The 15,630-nt window shown below is 37.9% G+C and overlaps 1 protein-coding gene across 1 annotated transcript in view; it reads right to left on the bottom strand.

Moving 5' to 3' along the window:
* Positions 1-919: 919 nt before the first annotated feature.
* The window catches only part of LOC150082270 (cardioacceleratory peptide receptor-like), a 71,240-nt gene continuing 56,529 nt past the window's right edge, over positions 920-15,630 (bottom strand). The window contains exons 3-8 of the mRNA XM_090380087.1: positions 15,050-15,153; positions 10,978-11,071; positions 6,960-7,247; positions 4,980-5,099; positions 3,650-3,935; positions 920-1,235 (exon numbers count right to left, since the gene is read on the bottom strand). Coding sequence (XP_090236213.1) covers positions 965-1,235; positions 3,650-3,935; positions 4,980-5,099; positions 6,960-7,247; positions 10,978-11,071; positions 15,050-15,153 — 1,163 coding nt within the window. The 3' untranslated portion in view covers positions 920-964. The remainder of the gene's footprint in view (positions 1,236-3,649; positions 3,936-4,979; positions 5,100-6,959; positions 7,248-10,977; positions 11,072-15,049; positions 15,154-15,630) is intronic.

Below are 15,630 nucleotides of genomic sequence, written 5' to 3'. Positions count from 1 at the left end.
TCTGTAACTTTGGTAAAGTATTGAAAAAACATTCCTACTAAGTTTTGATGAGTTAGATCCAAAGAAGAAAATTAAAAAACTGAAAATTTCTTCGATGTTCCCAAGAATTACAATATTTTCTTATTACGTGGCTCTCTTTCTTTTTAACAGTCATTGCCAGTAAAATATGACCTTAGATGTCATCTATCACGGTGATAAATGAAAGCTATTGACAAGGTAGGGGAGGTCACATTTAGGCAAGTTGATAGATCATCACAATAGATGGATGTTTTTGGAAGTTAGTAGTCGAATGTTGATCGTCGATTCGTAAGGAAATGCTCTTAAAAACACCAAAGTTGAAAGCACCTAATGAACTATTAAAATAATTACCAATTCAATTAACGTCCACAATTGTTAATTAATTAATTAACGATTGATTAATAAAAATTTCTAACGTTAATAATTAATAAATCGTGGGATATTTTTGAATAAGAATAAAAAGGTTAGTTCGAAATTTGACCACTAAGGAGTGGTCAAATTTCGATTTTTTTTTTTTGGATCCAAAGCGACCTTGTTGATCATCTCCAAATATCCATCAGTTATTGTTATTATGTGTTAGGTTTCAGTCACTAACATCATATATACTGCCCAACCATTAATATCCGAACACCTGCATATCTAGAAATAACCTTTATGCAGGTAGCGTGTCTGAAACTGTGGTCTCCGTGGAACATTCTCCACCACTTCTTTTGTAAAGGCTTTGTGTCTGGCTAGTGGTTCTTGGGTAGGACATGGATAACTATTAAAGGAGGGATGTCCGGATATTAATGGTAGGAAGCCTTATTTATTTATGAGGAGAGTTTAGATTTCACCTGGATATTGTTGTTGTATGTTAGTTTAGTTAATATCAAGGAGGGACAGAGATTATACTATCGGGGTGAATTAAATAGTTTATTTATACAGACCGGGATAGGTTCCCGGTTTCTCAGACGCGGGAATTTACAGGATAATGCACAATCTCGCTGCATACCGTATCTTCTCGTTCCATTAATGGCTTCTTGAGCACTGAATTAGATGGTCTTGACCTCATGGATACTTGCTGGGAGCTGGAACTTCTCCCTGACGATCTGGTTATGGTTTCAGTCATGGTTGTATATTCTGAAGCTCTGGTAATAGTACTTTCACTGAGACGGTGTTGTACAGATGGAAAACAGTAACATAGTTTGCTGGCCATCCAGTTACACAAAGAAAATCTCCTAGAAAAAATATAAATAAACTTCTATTAGAATTCAACTGAAGAAATCTGTGGTAATTGAAGTAGAAAGTGCTACTAATTATTTTCCTCCCAGATCTATTTCTACAAAACTAAATCGATCTTATAGATGTGACCAACCAGGAATTAACCTGATTTCACGTAAAGGGTTATAGGCTGTCATCTGCTCAGATATGTTCTGACATGTTTTATTTCGTATTAGCAATGTTTGTGCAAGAATTAAATTAATTGGGTTAGGTTGGATTACAGTTCAAAAAGAAAATTTCCTGATGTGGTTTCGGAAGCTGCACCATCGTTGGTTAACTCTACTTTGAAGGAGATAATGTTCATCGATGTACACCATTAAATATACTGTAGTTGTCCCATTACTTCATGGTTTCACTTCGTAAGGAACTATAACCAATTACCCTTAAAAAGATAAATCTAACCTAATCCACCGATCACGTAGGAGCCAATGGTAAACGTGCTAGTTACCTCACTAGGAGTTCCGGCTATTATTTTGGCAATCGATATTGTGTAGCTTGTCTTTAAGTGATACTGCGATGTGGCTAGGGCTTCAAAGTACCCCATTAAGAAAGTCGAGGTGGTGGCTGCACTCAATTAACCCTCTTCCGTGTGGTCTTTAAATGGCTGTACGAGAAGGCACAGACGGGCATCGTTTTCTTCTGCGATTCGTAAATTGAAGTGGCCATTAAAAAGATGTGGCACAAATCGGTGTGCGTGTGTTAGAACATTCAAAGTACAGACATCGCTTGCGAAGAGAGCGGATGGCTCTGGGAGTGGGCAATAAACACGACAGGAGAGCGGAGAAAAGAGGCTGTTAAAAGTAAATGTGTCAGTGAAGAAGTCTCTTCGTCTGCAGCCACTTATCTCTGCTTCAGGTACGTCTCTTCAAATGATTCGATTGAAGAAATAATGTGGCCATTTTTGCTTCGAAAATTCGACGCAAATTGTTTCTACAGCAGTTCTGTGTGCAATTATGTCGACTTAGGTTAGAAAACTCACAAAAATATTGGTAAGTTGAGTCTCCGAGTGTGCTTATCTGCCTGATTGAGTGTAGAAAGTTACCCGGCCCTTAGGTGAGCTTGACTTTTGAACCGTACTTTGTGGGCGATTAGGCAGGAGCTAAGAGACCCTAAAGTAATGGCACAATACATCCAAAGATGCTTCTTTCCGATACCACTCTATGCTTCTGTTGTTTAGTACTTGGCAATGACCTTGGACATTGTAATGACAACAGAGAAGTAAAGTGGTCACCAATTTATCAAAAAATTGTCGCAAACTTCCTGCAGACTTCCAGCTTTATGGACATGCTGAAGAAGTCATTGCATCTTCAGAAGAAATGATTTTTGCCAGAGACAATATGCCTTAAAGACTTTCTGTAAAACTGTTTGTAATCCTAACCTGAATTTGTAAATATATAAACAGAAAATAAGCATGAATGGTATCATGATGATTTACACTATCCAGTCAAAATATTATGAACACCTCCGTGTTTTAGCAATCCGCAGTGCTTCCCCTCCTGGTGCACGCGTATCGAGGTGAGAACCTGTAAATGTGAGGCTGCAGGTTTATGGCATGCGGTCCACGCGAATTACTTGGCGATATGAGTAAGAGACATGATCTGGTGAAGGAAAGTTCCGATGGGAAGTTTCTAAAGAGGAGGACATGCCTACTATTAGGTAGGTTTTCATAATGGTTTGACTAAACAGTGTATATTCCATGTAAATTCAAACTGAAATGCACACGTGGTCATGGAGATGGAGGCATTTTAATTCTGGGACGGTTATAAGCAAGTTACTAAAATAAACATAAATATGGATTTATGTTTATTTTATATACTGTCATATCTGAAAATAAACATAAATAAAGATGGATTTAGAAAATCAATACAGGCTTGACTACCATTGGCCCTGATGATAATGGATTTGAAAACACATGCATTCTTTATGAGTTGGGAAAACGCTTATTGGATGACCAGTATCTAATCGCATCTCCAAAGCAAGAGTCTGTAATGCAATGTTAACAGTTTTTGCAAGGTCCACGGCCTCTATCTGATGGGGACCATGGACCTTGCGAATATGATTTGGGGATAATTGCCGTGCGATATCATACATTGACATTTGTGTCCAGTGTGGTACAAATCTTTATAGCTATACTATAACTGCTTTATATTTCAAGGTCCAATGCACTTTTCGCCATTCATATGGGATGATGCATTACTTTTAGCAAGGCAGTGTACTTTTGGCCAGTGGTAGACGGGCAGTAGACCAATTTTACTTAATGGAATCAAGTTAGATGAACCTGGAAGCCAAATGCCAACTTTGGAAGCAAATGTGGAGTTAAACGTTGGAACTATTTTATCTGTTTCTCAAAAAATTGTGTTTTCACACTTACCGAGCCTTGTGTCGTTCGTCCTGAGGCCACGGATGTCGACGGGTGGTTTGGGAGCGACTGTCCTGTACCGAAGGTAGATAACTAGACATCCTCACATCTACTTGCCTCAGATTTCGACAGATGTGGGTGGAGAAGAGACAATAGATGATGGGGTTCGCGGCACTGTTCAAAGGTGCCATGCTCTGTATGAATGTCGATACAGCAATGGTCGTTTGGTTCTCCGGGATGTATTCGTATACCTGGAGCAGGTCGTAGACGAAATACGGACTCCAGCAGAGGATAAATACTGAGGAACAAAATAAATAAATAAAATAAACACGCTTGACGCCATTTTTGACAGTAAATGATGCTATTCTTGATGGCATCATCATTAAAAACATTTATTTGCAAAGGGATATAAAATTAAATTAATAATCCGATAGGGGTGGCGGGGCATCTCACAGGTTCCTCTCGAAAATAATCTTCCTGCGTTACACAATGGCTAAAATTTTAAAATATTTGCTATCTTACTAAATATAGTGATCTTTTACTGCAAAAAGTATGGGCACCTGTCAGGTGCTTCTCCACCATTTGGATTTTACTTGAAATTTGAAATAAAGTTGAAAGATGGAAATAATAGTATTGAATATACATAATATGTTTTTTTTAAAAACATACATTTATGTATATAATAAACAGAAATATGTACACGTGCGCAGCTCTTGAATTTCACGCCCTTAACAGCCCTTTAAATTGCAAAATGGAAGAGACTAAGAGACTGATGATTCTATTTTACATTTTATTTATTTTTTTTCGAAAATAAAAGGGGTAAAACACACAGTTTGTTTTAAAATTTTTAATATTTTTTACGTTTTCCAAAAATTAAAAAAGAGCATCTGTCAGGTGTCCCGCCACCGTTTTTGCTACAAATCGCATTGTCACACCAGGGAGTATGGAATGTTCAATACAAGAACTATAAGGAATCAATATGTTGTGTCTGTACTTTTTTTATGGTGATAGAACGAAAAAAGAATTAGTTTTTTTGTATGTAAAAGAAAGAAAAAAGTTAATGTACGTAGTGTGTCACTCTTATTATCAATTAATTCTTAATTTCTACAGATTAATATATTAAACAATAATAATAATCCATGATTTATGTATTTAGTAAACTGATAACAAAAAACATGCAAAAGAGCAACGATAATTAAATACGGGCTGGCTTCATAAGTCTCTTAAAAAGACCCGAATATATAATTCCATAAAAATTGATTCTACAGAAGTGGAATTAGTACTTGAAGACGGAGAGACAAACAGAAATGATTAGGACAATAGTTACGATTTTGCAACTTACCAAACACAATGACAAACGTCATTTTCACAGTCTTAATTTTGGCTTTGGGAATGATTCCTCTTGAACTTGCTCGCTTTCTGTCCACATCATTTTCGTGATATTTGGGTTTCTCTGTACTGCCTGTAAAGAAGAAAAGTGTACCAGTCATCATCTACTCTAAATAAATAAATATCAAAACTTATGTGAAGAAAATTCTCACGTACTTGGACAGCTGTAAGTCTCCCCATCTTGAAAAATAAATTTGTAACTCCAAAACGTTTGAACCTACCCACTAACAAGTTTCATTGCGCAACATAAGCCCCTCCTTCCATCCTGAGGGAGAAGCAATGTGATTACCCATCAGAAGAAGAAACTTGGCTATTGAAAGAACCGATTACGAACTTAGCAGTGAGCTGACCTTTGTGTACCGTGAGACTGATGATCTATTGACACGGTGTCTGGATAATTCAATTCACTGTTTATGGCAATGCTTGGGGAGAAACGATCCCGTTTCCACGACCCAATTAGTGGATGATTGCCTGGTGCCAAAGCGACAGAGATAATGATTGAAAAAAAGAAACAAGATCTCATTCGTGGGATAGAATGAGAAACAGACGATGCACCAACTGGACATCTGTTCAACTGACCTCCATGACCTAGTCGATACTGTTCTCATAATAAATGTAAAAAAAAAGTTACATAACAAATAAATCGTTGCATCAATCCCTGTTGGTGGTCCAATATTTTTTGGGAATGTAGTATACATTATAGCACTTGCAGTATGTACTAAGAGGAACTAAGAGCCAGTAGAAGAATTTATTTAAGCAGGATGTTCCTTTAACATTGTCCAACATGACCATGATGGACTGTCCACCATCATCATAAACCACTTGAGGCCGAAAGAATTCAGTTAGACCTCAAACTTCTACAACAGAATTATAACCAGCCATTACGATACTGTAGATCTCATTCAACTACACTCACTGGCCAAAAAATCAGAAACCTTTATTCAATATCTAGTAGGGCCAAATTTGATCGAATTGGAGCCCGTACATCTCGTGGCAAGAATTTGATTTGTTGTCTGAGAGGTTCCAGTTCCACATTTGAACATTCTACCATCATGATATCTGTCAGCTGCTATATTATGGTAGATAGAGAGCTGCAAACCCGAACTACCCTTTCCAACGTGTCCCAGACATTCTGAATTGGATTCAAATCTGATTAATTAGGCAGCCAGGGTAGACATCAGAAATCTTTAGAATGCTCCTCAAAATACATAATTTGTGTGCATTGGATAGCTAGATTGTCGTGTCTAAAGAATCTGTGGCAAACAGGGTAGAAATGAAGCGTTCCAGGGTCCTTTTCCTTGTTGGTCCGATACAACAGAAACATATTCGTTGAAGGCAACAAGGCCTTCAATCGGAATGATCGGACAGTCTGTACGAACAGAACATACCCATAACGTGATGCCACCTCTCGTTCTTGAGTGGTGGACATGAGCAGTCTGGATGCATGACTCAAGAGGTTCAAGCAATACTTTTGCCCTACCATTTTTTTTTTTCATCTTCCACTGATTGTATACTTTTGAGATGGTCCCTTTCGACGCAAATCAGGGATTTCCTTTGTTTTCTCAGTTGTGGCTCCTGCTAAAAGTACAACAACACCTTCGTGCAAATCGAAAAGATCACCTGCCTTCCCCATTACCGGAATCCAGGAAGAAGCTCCAGGTAAGCGGACTCTATTTATCTGAAACCAAAGAAATTGTGCTCATACCACGTGACAAATTACATTACCTACTGTATGTTTAATTATCTGCTGATGCTAATTGCAAAAAAGGTTTCCAATTTTTTTACCAGTGAGTGCAGTTACCATCCGTGTACCACTAAAGAAATAATAAATTGTAGGTGTTGGTGGGGGGGGGGCAAAGGGCTTTAATATATCAGTTATACTCTACTTTAATAACTGGAAAGGAAAAAGAAGACATTTAGCAACTCGACTTACAGTTGGCCACTGCAGATTTAGACAATTTTGGATAACTCATGATCTTGCTTTTGCTCCAGATGGTGTACACGATGATGCTGTAGCAAGCAGAGATGATGACAGTTGGTACGAAAAAGAGCGATATTGCCACTAGGGTGAGGTAAAGTTTCCACTCCCACTGTTGGAGATCAATCCAGCATTGTGGACGACCACTGATGAGTTTCTCGCTGTTGAAAAGGAATACAGAAGGAACTGAGAACACAGCACTGGTGCCCCACGCAGAAGCCACCAAAAGCCGCGCTCGTCTCCCTGCAAATAAAAAAGAAAATTTATTACTTCTCCGAAACCGCGTTATAGATCATCTTCCAAATACATAAGCTGAACCAAGAATCAATCAATAAATTGACATCTAAAAGGTTTAAACTTCATTGGTATGGGGATAAATAAATTTAGATTCCAATAGCAATCTTTTTGTATATCTCCATTAAAAGGACCACAACATGGCATTCGAAATCTATCAGCTGATCATAATTGTAGTCACGAATGCCATTAAATTATCGTGGAAAGCAGCATTCCATCTTGTAGGCAATTTGTTTTGCCATCAGAGTTCGTTTTTCAATACAAGCAATCACTTAACTCCATTGTTTCTTCGATATAATATCCGTATTTGTGTGGTAATCTTGTGATCATAAATAGTTGGCGAACATTCCTCCAGTCTTATACTGAAGGCTTTATCCTAATAACTTACCATTCCCCTTACGTTGTTTCAATGGTGGAAAGCCCTACCCCCTATATCTCAATGACTTTGTATCAAGTTTCGTTGGACATTCGGAAATCAGAGCAATCAGAGCCGGAGTTTATTGTGAAGGCAATTCCCTTTCGAAATGTTAGAACATACCATGAGTGGTCACTTTATTAGATACACCAACCCCTCGTGGGTAGCACAGTTGGTAAAATCGCCGTCATCCCCACATCGGGTGGAAAAGACTTGAGTTCGAGCCCCATCGATGAGGAGAGAAAATTTTATGGGCCTTTTCCACAACGTGGCTGAGTTAGTCGGTCTCAGCAGAGGGCAGCGTGGTTTTTCATCCATCAAACAGATATATATGGAGTAATATGGCATTAGTTGCTGATGCCCCTAAAATCCAACAACATCAGAGTATAAAACAGGATCAGATGATCGAGCCAAGTTAAAAGTCTTTGATGGATGTCGTATTAAAAACTTAACCCTGTTCAAATATCTGATGTACTCCTATCGGGAAAAGCTAAGTAATTGTGCAATTCCTTAGCCGAGTTTTGATTTGTGAAAGGCGCCTCTACGTTACAAAGAATAAAATCGTCTATTTATTTTTCCACATGAGCGCTCCCAAAAGTTTTCTCGGTCTTTGAGTGTTCTGAACTCTTTTCTTCTTCTCCGTTGACAACCGACCATTAAGTAGAGAGATTTTTAAGAATTCTATTCCCCAAAGTATTTCCTACTTTTCTAGACACCATCAAAATTTCACTTTCAGTTTAGTGCGAGTCTCCAAACAGAGATTTTTTTTTTTTTTGTTATTTTTCCGCGATGGTAACCCACCACCACTCACAACTGTTGAAAAGTTTCCGTGTATCTTTTAGATTGTAACTGTCACGGAAGAAAGACCCTTGGGTTTTATTGCGTTCCGTTACGAACTTCCTTGTTATGAGGTGACGGATTTTTTTCAGAGAAAATTTGACATTGTAGTGCAGTTGTCACATTTTTAGAGTAAACAGAGTCGAGATCGGATTTTATATTTCCAATACTACAGAGGGAACCTTACCTGTCCTTCATTCCGGATTTGGGTCGATAAACGTGAACAGCCTGTAGTCAAAACTGACCCCTTCCCTTGCTGGATAGGTTCGTCTTTGCAATATATACAGTACGAGTCAAAAAAAATCAGAGCATCATATATTGTATTTCAAAACTGTCCCCTCCCCTCCCCTCGCTGGATGGATTCGTCTGTGCAATATATACAGTACGAGCCAAAAAAAAAATCAAAGCATTATATATTGTATTTCAAAATAGTCCCCTCCCCTCCCCTCCCCGCCCCTCCCCTCGTTGGATAGTTTCGTCTTTGCAATATATACAGTACGAGCAAAAAAAAAATCAAAGCATTATATATTGTATTTCAAAACAGGCCCCTCCCCTCCCCTCCCGTCCCCTCGTTGAATAAGTTCGTCTTTGCAATATATACAGTACGAGCCAAAAAAATCAGAGTATTATAGATTGTATTTCAAAACTGTCCCCTCCCCTCCCCTCGCTGGATGGGTTCGTCTGTCCAATATATACAGTATGAGCCAAAACAAATCACAGTATTACATACTCTATTTCAAAATGTCCCCTCCACTAGCTGGATAGGTTCGTCTTTGCAATATATACAGTACGAGACAAAAAAAAAATCAAACCATTATATATTGTATTTCAAAACAGGCCCCTCCCCTCCCCTCCCCTCCCGTCCCCTCGTTGGATAGGTTCGTCTTTGCAATATATACAGTACGAGCCAAAAAAAAAAATCAAAGCGTTATATATTGTATTTCAAAACAGGTCCCCGCTTGATGGGTTCGTCTGTGCAATATATACAGTATGAGCCAAAAAAAATCACAGTACATTATATACTCTATTTCAAAAATGTCCCCTCTTCTCGCTGGATAGGTTCGTCTTTGCAATATATACAGTACGAGCCAAAAAAAATCAAAGCATTATATATTGTATTTCAAAACAGTCCCCTCCCCTCCTCTCGTTGGATAGGTTCGTCTTTGCAATATATACAGTACGAGCCAAAAAAAAAATCAGACTAAGTGTAACAGTTCTTGAGAAATATGCTGAATTTTTTAAAAGTTTGCTCTGACTCTTGTTGGATCGCTGTGTTTCCCAAGATGGTATTATTTCAGACATTTTTCAGTATTATAAGATTTATCTAATCCTAAAATTGAAGAAAAGACCTCCTTTCAACTTACAATAAAAGTGCACTATAACTTTTGCCACATCTTATATTTTTTTAAGCGAAACAAACACCTTTGGAGACACCAACAACCGAGTAAATCTGATCAGTCACGAAAAGTTCGTCGCGGAAGTGAGGTCATCCGCGGATTCTGCCAGACGTGTAAGATACAAGCCAATATTCTAATTACCAATTTCATTGTAGCCATTTGTTGAACATTATGATTTTCAACAATACAATTATTTGTCATATGACTGCAACAATACAAATATTTGTCAACAATTTCTTTTTTCGTCTCGCATTTTCGTTACATTCCATTGTTATTTCGTAATCAATATATACAAATCAAAACACCAAAAAGAAACGCGAAAGGTGTTTCACATAAAACCATCTACCGCGCATGCTCAGCACAAGCGCCATTTTTTTTAATGAATCAGCACAGGAAAATTCCCTTAGCGTATTTTTCGATTTTATATGAATTAACAAATCCGACCAATGATAAGCTCAAAAATATATTTTTCAAAAATATTAATTTTATTTATAAATGAAACATACACTACCTCACAAAATGATTAGGACCAGGAACTGATCTTGAACATCGAGAGTGAGAAGCGAAAATTCGTCACTATAGTAGAGAGAATGTCTTTATGTCAAGGTCAATGGTTAGGTCAAGGTCATTGAATTCGAAGGTCATTTCAAGGTCATTAAATTCTAAGGTCATTTCAAGGTCATCGAATTCGAAGGACATTTCAAGGCCATTCAAAGGTCATTCCAATGTCATTCCAATGTGTGCTGGACGAAAACCAGAGCTTCTGGGAGAAAAAAAACCATGCACTCAGGTCTTTTCCACCCAGTGGGGAGGACTGCGATCCTACCAACTGTGCTACCACGAAGGCAAGAAGACAAATAGCGGATGACCTTTAACTGCTGATAGGATTTCTCTCCACTATAGTGTTCGGAAATCTGTAAAGTTCTAGAACCGTTCGCCAGTTATTGGCAAAGACATCTGACTAGGTCTAGCAATGACTGGAACTGTTATTTATTCTTAAAATTGACTATTTAAAATAATTGGTACTTACAACTGCTAGAGAAGTTCATAGGATGAGTTATAGCATCATAACGGTCGATGCTCAGCGCCACCAAAACATAGGTGGACGAATAGGTAACTAACACCTGGAAGAAAAAAATATTATTCTTAATATATTAAAAAAATATAAACATGCAATAATGAATTTTGTAAAAATGGGAAAAATGGGGAAAAAATTGCTTCTCCTGCGTTCTAAGTCAGGGAAAATATTCACCTGATGTGATTTTATTAATTAAGATCGCGGTCGAAATATAAACAAGAAGCTAATTAAAACGAATTCTGAATTAAAATTAGCTAATTACATTTCTGATTACAAATAGGAAACGTGTCTCATTTTTAAGAAGAGGACAACATTTTTTCCCCTTTTTCTTAATTAACTTGCCCCGAATTATACTAATTGAATTCTAAGCATTTTTAAGAGTTACTTAGCATTTTCGTGTCATTGGGAACTTAAGAAATAAAAAAAAAAGTTCCTGGGATTTAAGATTGGTGGTAGTTTTTGGAAGACTTCCAACAGCTATTGCCAGCTGCGTCTTTTCCATTGACATCTAATATTTGGTTTCATCTTTGGAGTGAAGATAACATCTGTAGAGATTCGGATAACTCACAGAAATATGTTATCTGAAGGAATGTGCCTTGAATTTGTTTCCTTAGAATTGTTCGTTCGTTCTTTCTTTAAAAACAGTTCCTTTCAAAGAGCGATGAAATTTAAAGAATTTCTGCGCAGATAATTTAAAAGTCTGCATGAAAAGATTGCACGAAGGGAGTTCTTCTTATTATGAAGAAGAAGAATTTTCGTACATTGGTTGGCTTTGAAATTGCTTCACCTAAAAGGAATGCATGCTATAAGCTCAAAATGTACAACTGGTGCAGGCCGAGTTGAGAAAAATTCCATTACTGATTTCTAATTACACACCAATCTCACTCGCAAACTGCAAAAGACCATCCCATATTTTTACCCTGGCAAATCAGCAAGGCCCAAAACGTTTCATTTTCAGAAGTCCTGGGTCCAGACGATGCTCTAATGAGAAAAAAGCAATGGTTTAATAAACTATAAATTAAATAAAAATTCTAACATGAATGTCACTTCACTAAAAGTAAAATTCTCTCGGCATTTAGTATACTCAGACATTTCAAGGTCATCCTCAATCAGTCAGGTCCTCCCACAAATGGCTGGATTCCAAATTTATTTATCTGTCGAAGCTAATTGCCAAAGGTTTCTAATTTTTTTGCCAGTAAGTGTATTTTATAGTATTTCCAATAGGTGAATCCGTCCAATTCTTTCTAAGTAGAGCATTTTCGATGGTCACCAGTGTATGTGACTTCCATTAATGCTGATTAAATTAATTTTAATAATAACAAAAGCAATAAAATATTTATGGGGATGCTCATAAAGTAGTGGAACCACTTTAAACGTATATATTAAACTTCAATATTAAAACTAACTGATCAAATAAAATCCGCTTTCCGTTCTCTGTCTGAGATAAGAAAATACGAAAAGATAAATAAGAAAGGTAATCGAGAAGCGCGTGCCTCTAGAGAATAAAAAAAAAAGAATAAAAAATCTTTTAAGAGCTTGTAATTTGTGCCCCTTTAAGTCAGTAGAAGTCTGTAATTACGAGGTCCTTCATAAAGATAGTTTTTATCGCTCGAAAAGGAAAATATCAGGAGTTGTCGGCTCCGAATTGACGTCAACTAAGAGCGATCCCAGCGCGCCGTTGTCAGCGTTCGCACGAAATTAAAAGAGACGCTGCGTTGATTAGCTGCAGCACCCGCAATTATATAAATTGTTATGTCATTGTAAGACGAGAAGGTGGAAGTGAGGATAATCGGTTTCTAGCGATTCTCTACTACCGCCATCTAGTGTGCGATAGAGAAATGAACAGTTCAATGGGTAAGATGGCATCTTTCTTATTTTCGAGAGCTTCTTTTAGAAAACGTGGATTTGTGTGATAAGATGGTAAAGGTACCTCAGGTACAGATGAATGGATTTGACCAAGCAACGTAGAAGTTCCTTAGAATAATGGGGTCAAAGCTGCCGTCTTTTCTAAGAAGTTGGTAATGCGATTAGTCTAACGCCAAAGAAGTTTCCAATAGAGCGAAGAAAGAGGTTTTGGAGAAGATGAAGTCTCCTTCAGGAACATTAAATGAACTGACAAAGTAAGAAAACGTGACATCTGTGAACCGGACTCTGCACTCTTCTTGAACAGCAATCGATTCATCTCGAGGAGGGTCTCTGAGACAAGACACGCATAGCAAGCGTGGAATCTAACAGGACTCAGGATTTAATGAAATATTCGCTTTTATTGCTCCAAAGGAGACGAGTAAAGTCAACATCTTGTGCCAACTAAGACGAGACAGCTGATTTTAAGAGTATGAGTACACTTAAGAGGCTTTTCCCTTAACTCTCTTTCTGTCACCATCTTTCGTTCCTGCTTTATACGATTTTTAATATTTTTTTCTGATTTGAGTTCATTTATTTGCTGATGAACTGGCACTATAGATTGAAAGAGATGTAGTTGTGAAACAGAGTTCATCTCTGCTGGCCGAAGCTACAGATGGCGTTAATGGGTTCTGGGTTTTCTCAGAAGGGTGAAGCAACAATCAGATTAGAAGCCCTATTGAGTGGGGTATGGAACGTGCTGAGTCTTGCTCTCTTGAACTTAATCCGACTTTGTATGTGTGGTACGCTATACAAGAACTTCGCTGCTCAACCAACACCCACCTGGGATCTTCATGAAAATCTGAAAACGCTTCAAGGATCTACTGGGAAAATGTTGATCACCTTTGAAATCCCACCACGGAGTTGGTAGGCAATTCAGTGGTGGCAGAAGACCACAGACAATACAAAGGATCCAACGTATTCTTTAAAGGTTGAGTGGGTTGTTTAGAACTTGAACCGAGAATACACAGCTAGGATTTTCAAGAAAATAGAACATCTTCATGAAGAATGCAAAACGCTCCAAGGATCTACTGGAAAATTGTTGATCACCTTTGAAATCCCACCACGAACAGAGGTGGCAGGAGACTACGGACAGTACAAGGGATCCAACGTATTGTTTGAGTGGGTTGTTTAGAACTTGTACCGGGAAACTGACCAAGAGGTGGTACTCAAAGAATTGCCACAACCAGGGGAGGGTGCTCCAGTTTTTTGATACATTAATTCATATGATTTTTTATGTCTGTACAAGCTTCCTGAACTTAGGATGGCTCGCCTCCTTGTGGCTGAGACGGTACCAGAGAGCAGTCTTCTGGGTGATTGCTGCTTCCTGGTAGCAAGGTATCCACTTACGAACACTCCAATAAAATATAACACCACCTAGGCATTGAACCCCCAATCCTCACATAGATACAACTGCTTTGGCGCTTAATATACACCTAATCTAACTTTAAGAAAAGATCTTTTTTGTTTCTTTCTTCTCTCTCTCTCCACTGTATTCTTATTCTTTTACCTTTTGAGTTCCTCCTCCCCACCAGCAATCTAAACAAACATCAGCACATACATACGAGTAAACTGGAGTCGGAGAATCCGAAGCGAGAACAGATAACCAAAGTGAGGACTTGGAATTAGAGAAGACTTCTGGTACTGTAAGCCACCAACCCCGCCTCGCCGTTTTCCGTTAATGAGATGACGGCTTTTGTAAGTCCGTAAATGGTTTTAACTTGCTGCTCGGCTGCAATTCTGGCTGCGCTAAGTAGAAAACAGAAGTCGTGAGATGGTGTTTGAGAACTCTCCTCGGAACAATCTTCATTAAGCTCTCTAGTGGAGGGAAGACGAATATTACCGCGTCTTCAGTTCGCGTGTCGCTCGTCCTGTTCGCCCTCCGAAGCTTAAATATACCTTGCTTCCGTAACGAGACTAACTCGACACGTCTGTCTGTGTGTGTGCGCGCGTGATTAATCTCCGCTCAAGTCATACGTGAAATTCTCATTTCCCAGCTGTGATTATGCAATCTAACAGTGCCACTGCTGACGCGATAAACGTTCTTTTTCCCTTTGAGAGTGCGCGAAAGTTCACGAGCTCGGTGCTGCTTTAATAGTTCTAGAAGAAGAAAAGTTCTTACCTGAAGATATTTGATCATCTTGCAGATCACATTGCCCGCGTAGAAATCAACGGTGGTCCTCCAAATTATATCCGTCAACACATTAATCAATCCTACCGTGAGATCTGCAATAAAACAAAATTGCGAGAGCGAGTAATACTGTATCAATTCAACATAAGATACTTGTGATATTTTGATTACTTAGTGTTCCATTGTTATAATATTTTGACTACGCAGTGTTTTATAATAATGTTTTGATTACAAAGTGTTCCATTGTTATAATATTTTGACTTCTTAGTGTTCCATTGTTATAATATTTTGACTACTTAGTGTTCCATTGTTATAATATTTTGACTACTTAGTGTTCCATTGTTATAATATTTTGACTACTTAGTGTTCCATTGTTATAATATTTTGACTACTTAGTGTTACATTGTTATAATATTTTGACTACTTAGTGTTCCATTGTTATTTGACTACAAAGTGTTTCATGGTTACAATATTTTGACTGCAACGTCTTTCATCGTTATAATATTTTGTCTATACGGTGTTTCATTATAATATTTGGCTACAAAGTGTTTCATCATTACAGTATTTTGACT

The sequence above is a fragment of the Mastigoproctus giganteus genome, chromosome 8, assembly GCF_048544385.1.
Source record: "Mastigoproctus giganteus isolate SK-2022 chromosome 8, ASM4854438v1, whole genome shotgun sequence".
NCBI lineage: Eukaryota > Metazoa > Arthropoda > Arachnida > Uropygi > Thelyphonidae > Mastigoproctus > Mastigoproctus giganteus.
The sequence above is the reverse complement of the archived record's forward strand: the minus strand, read 5'-3'. Positions and strand labels throughout refer to the sequence as shown.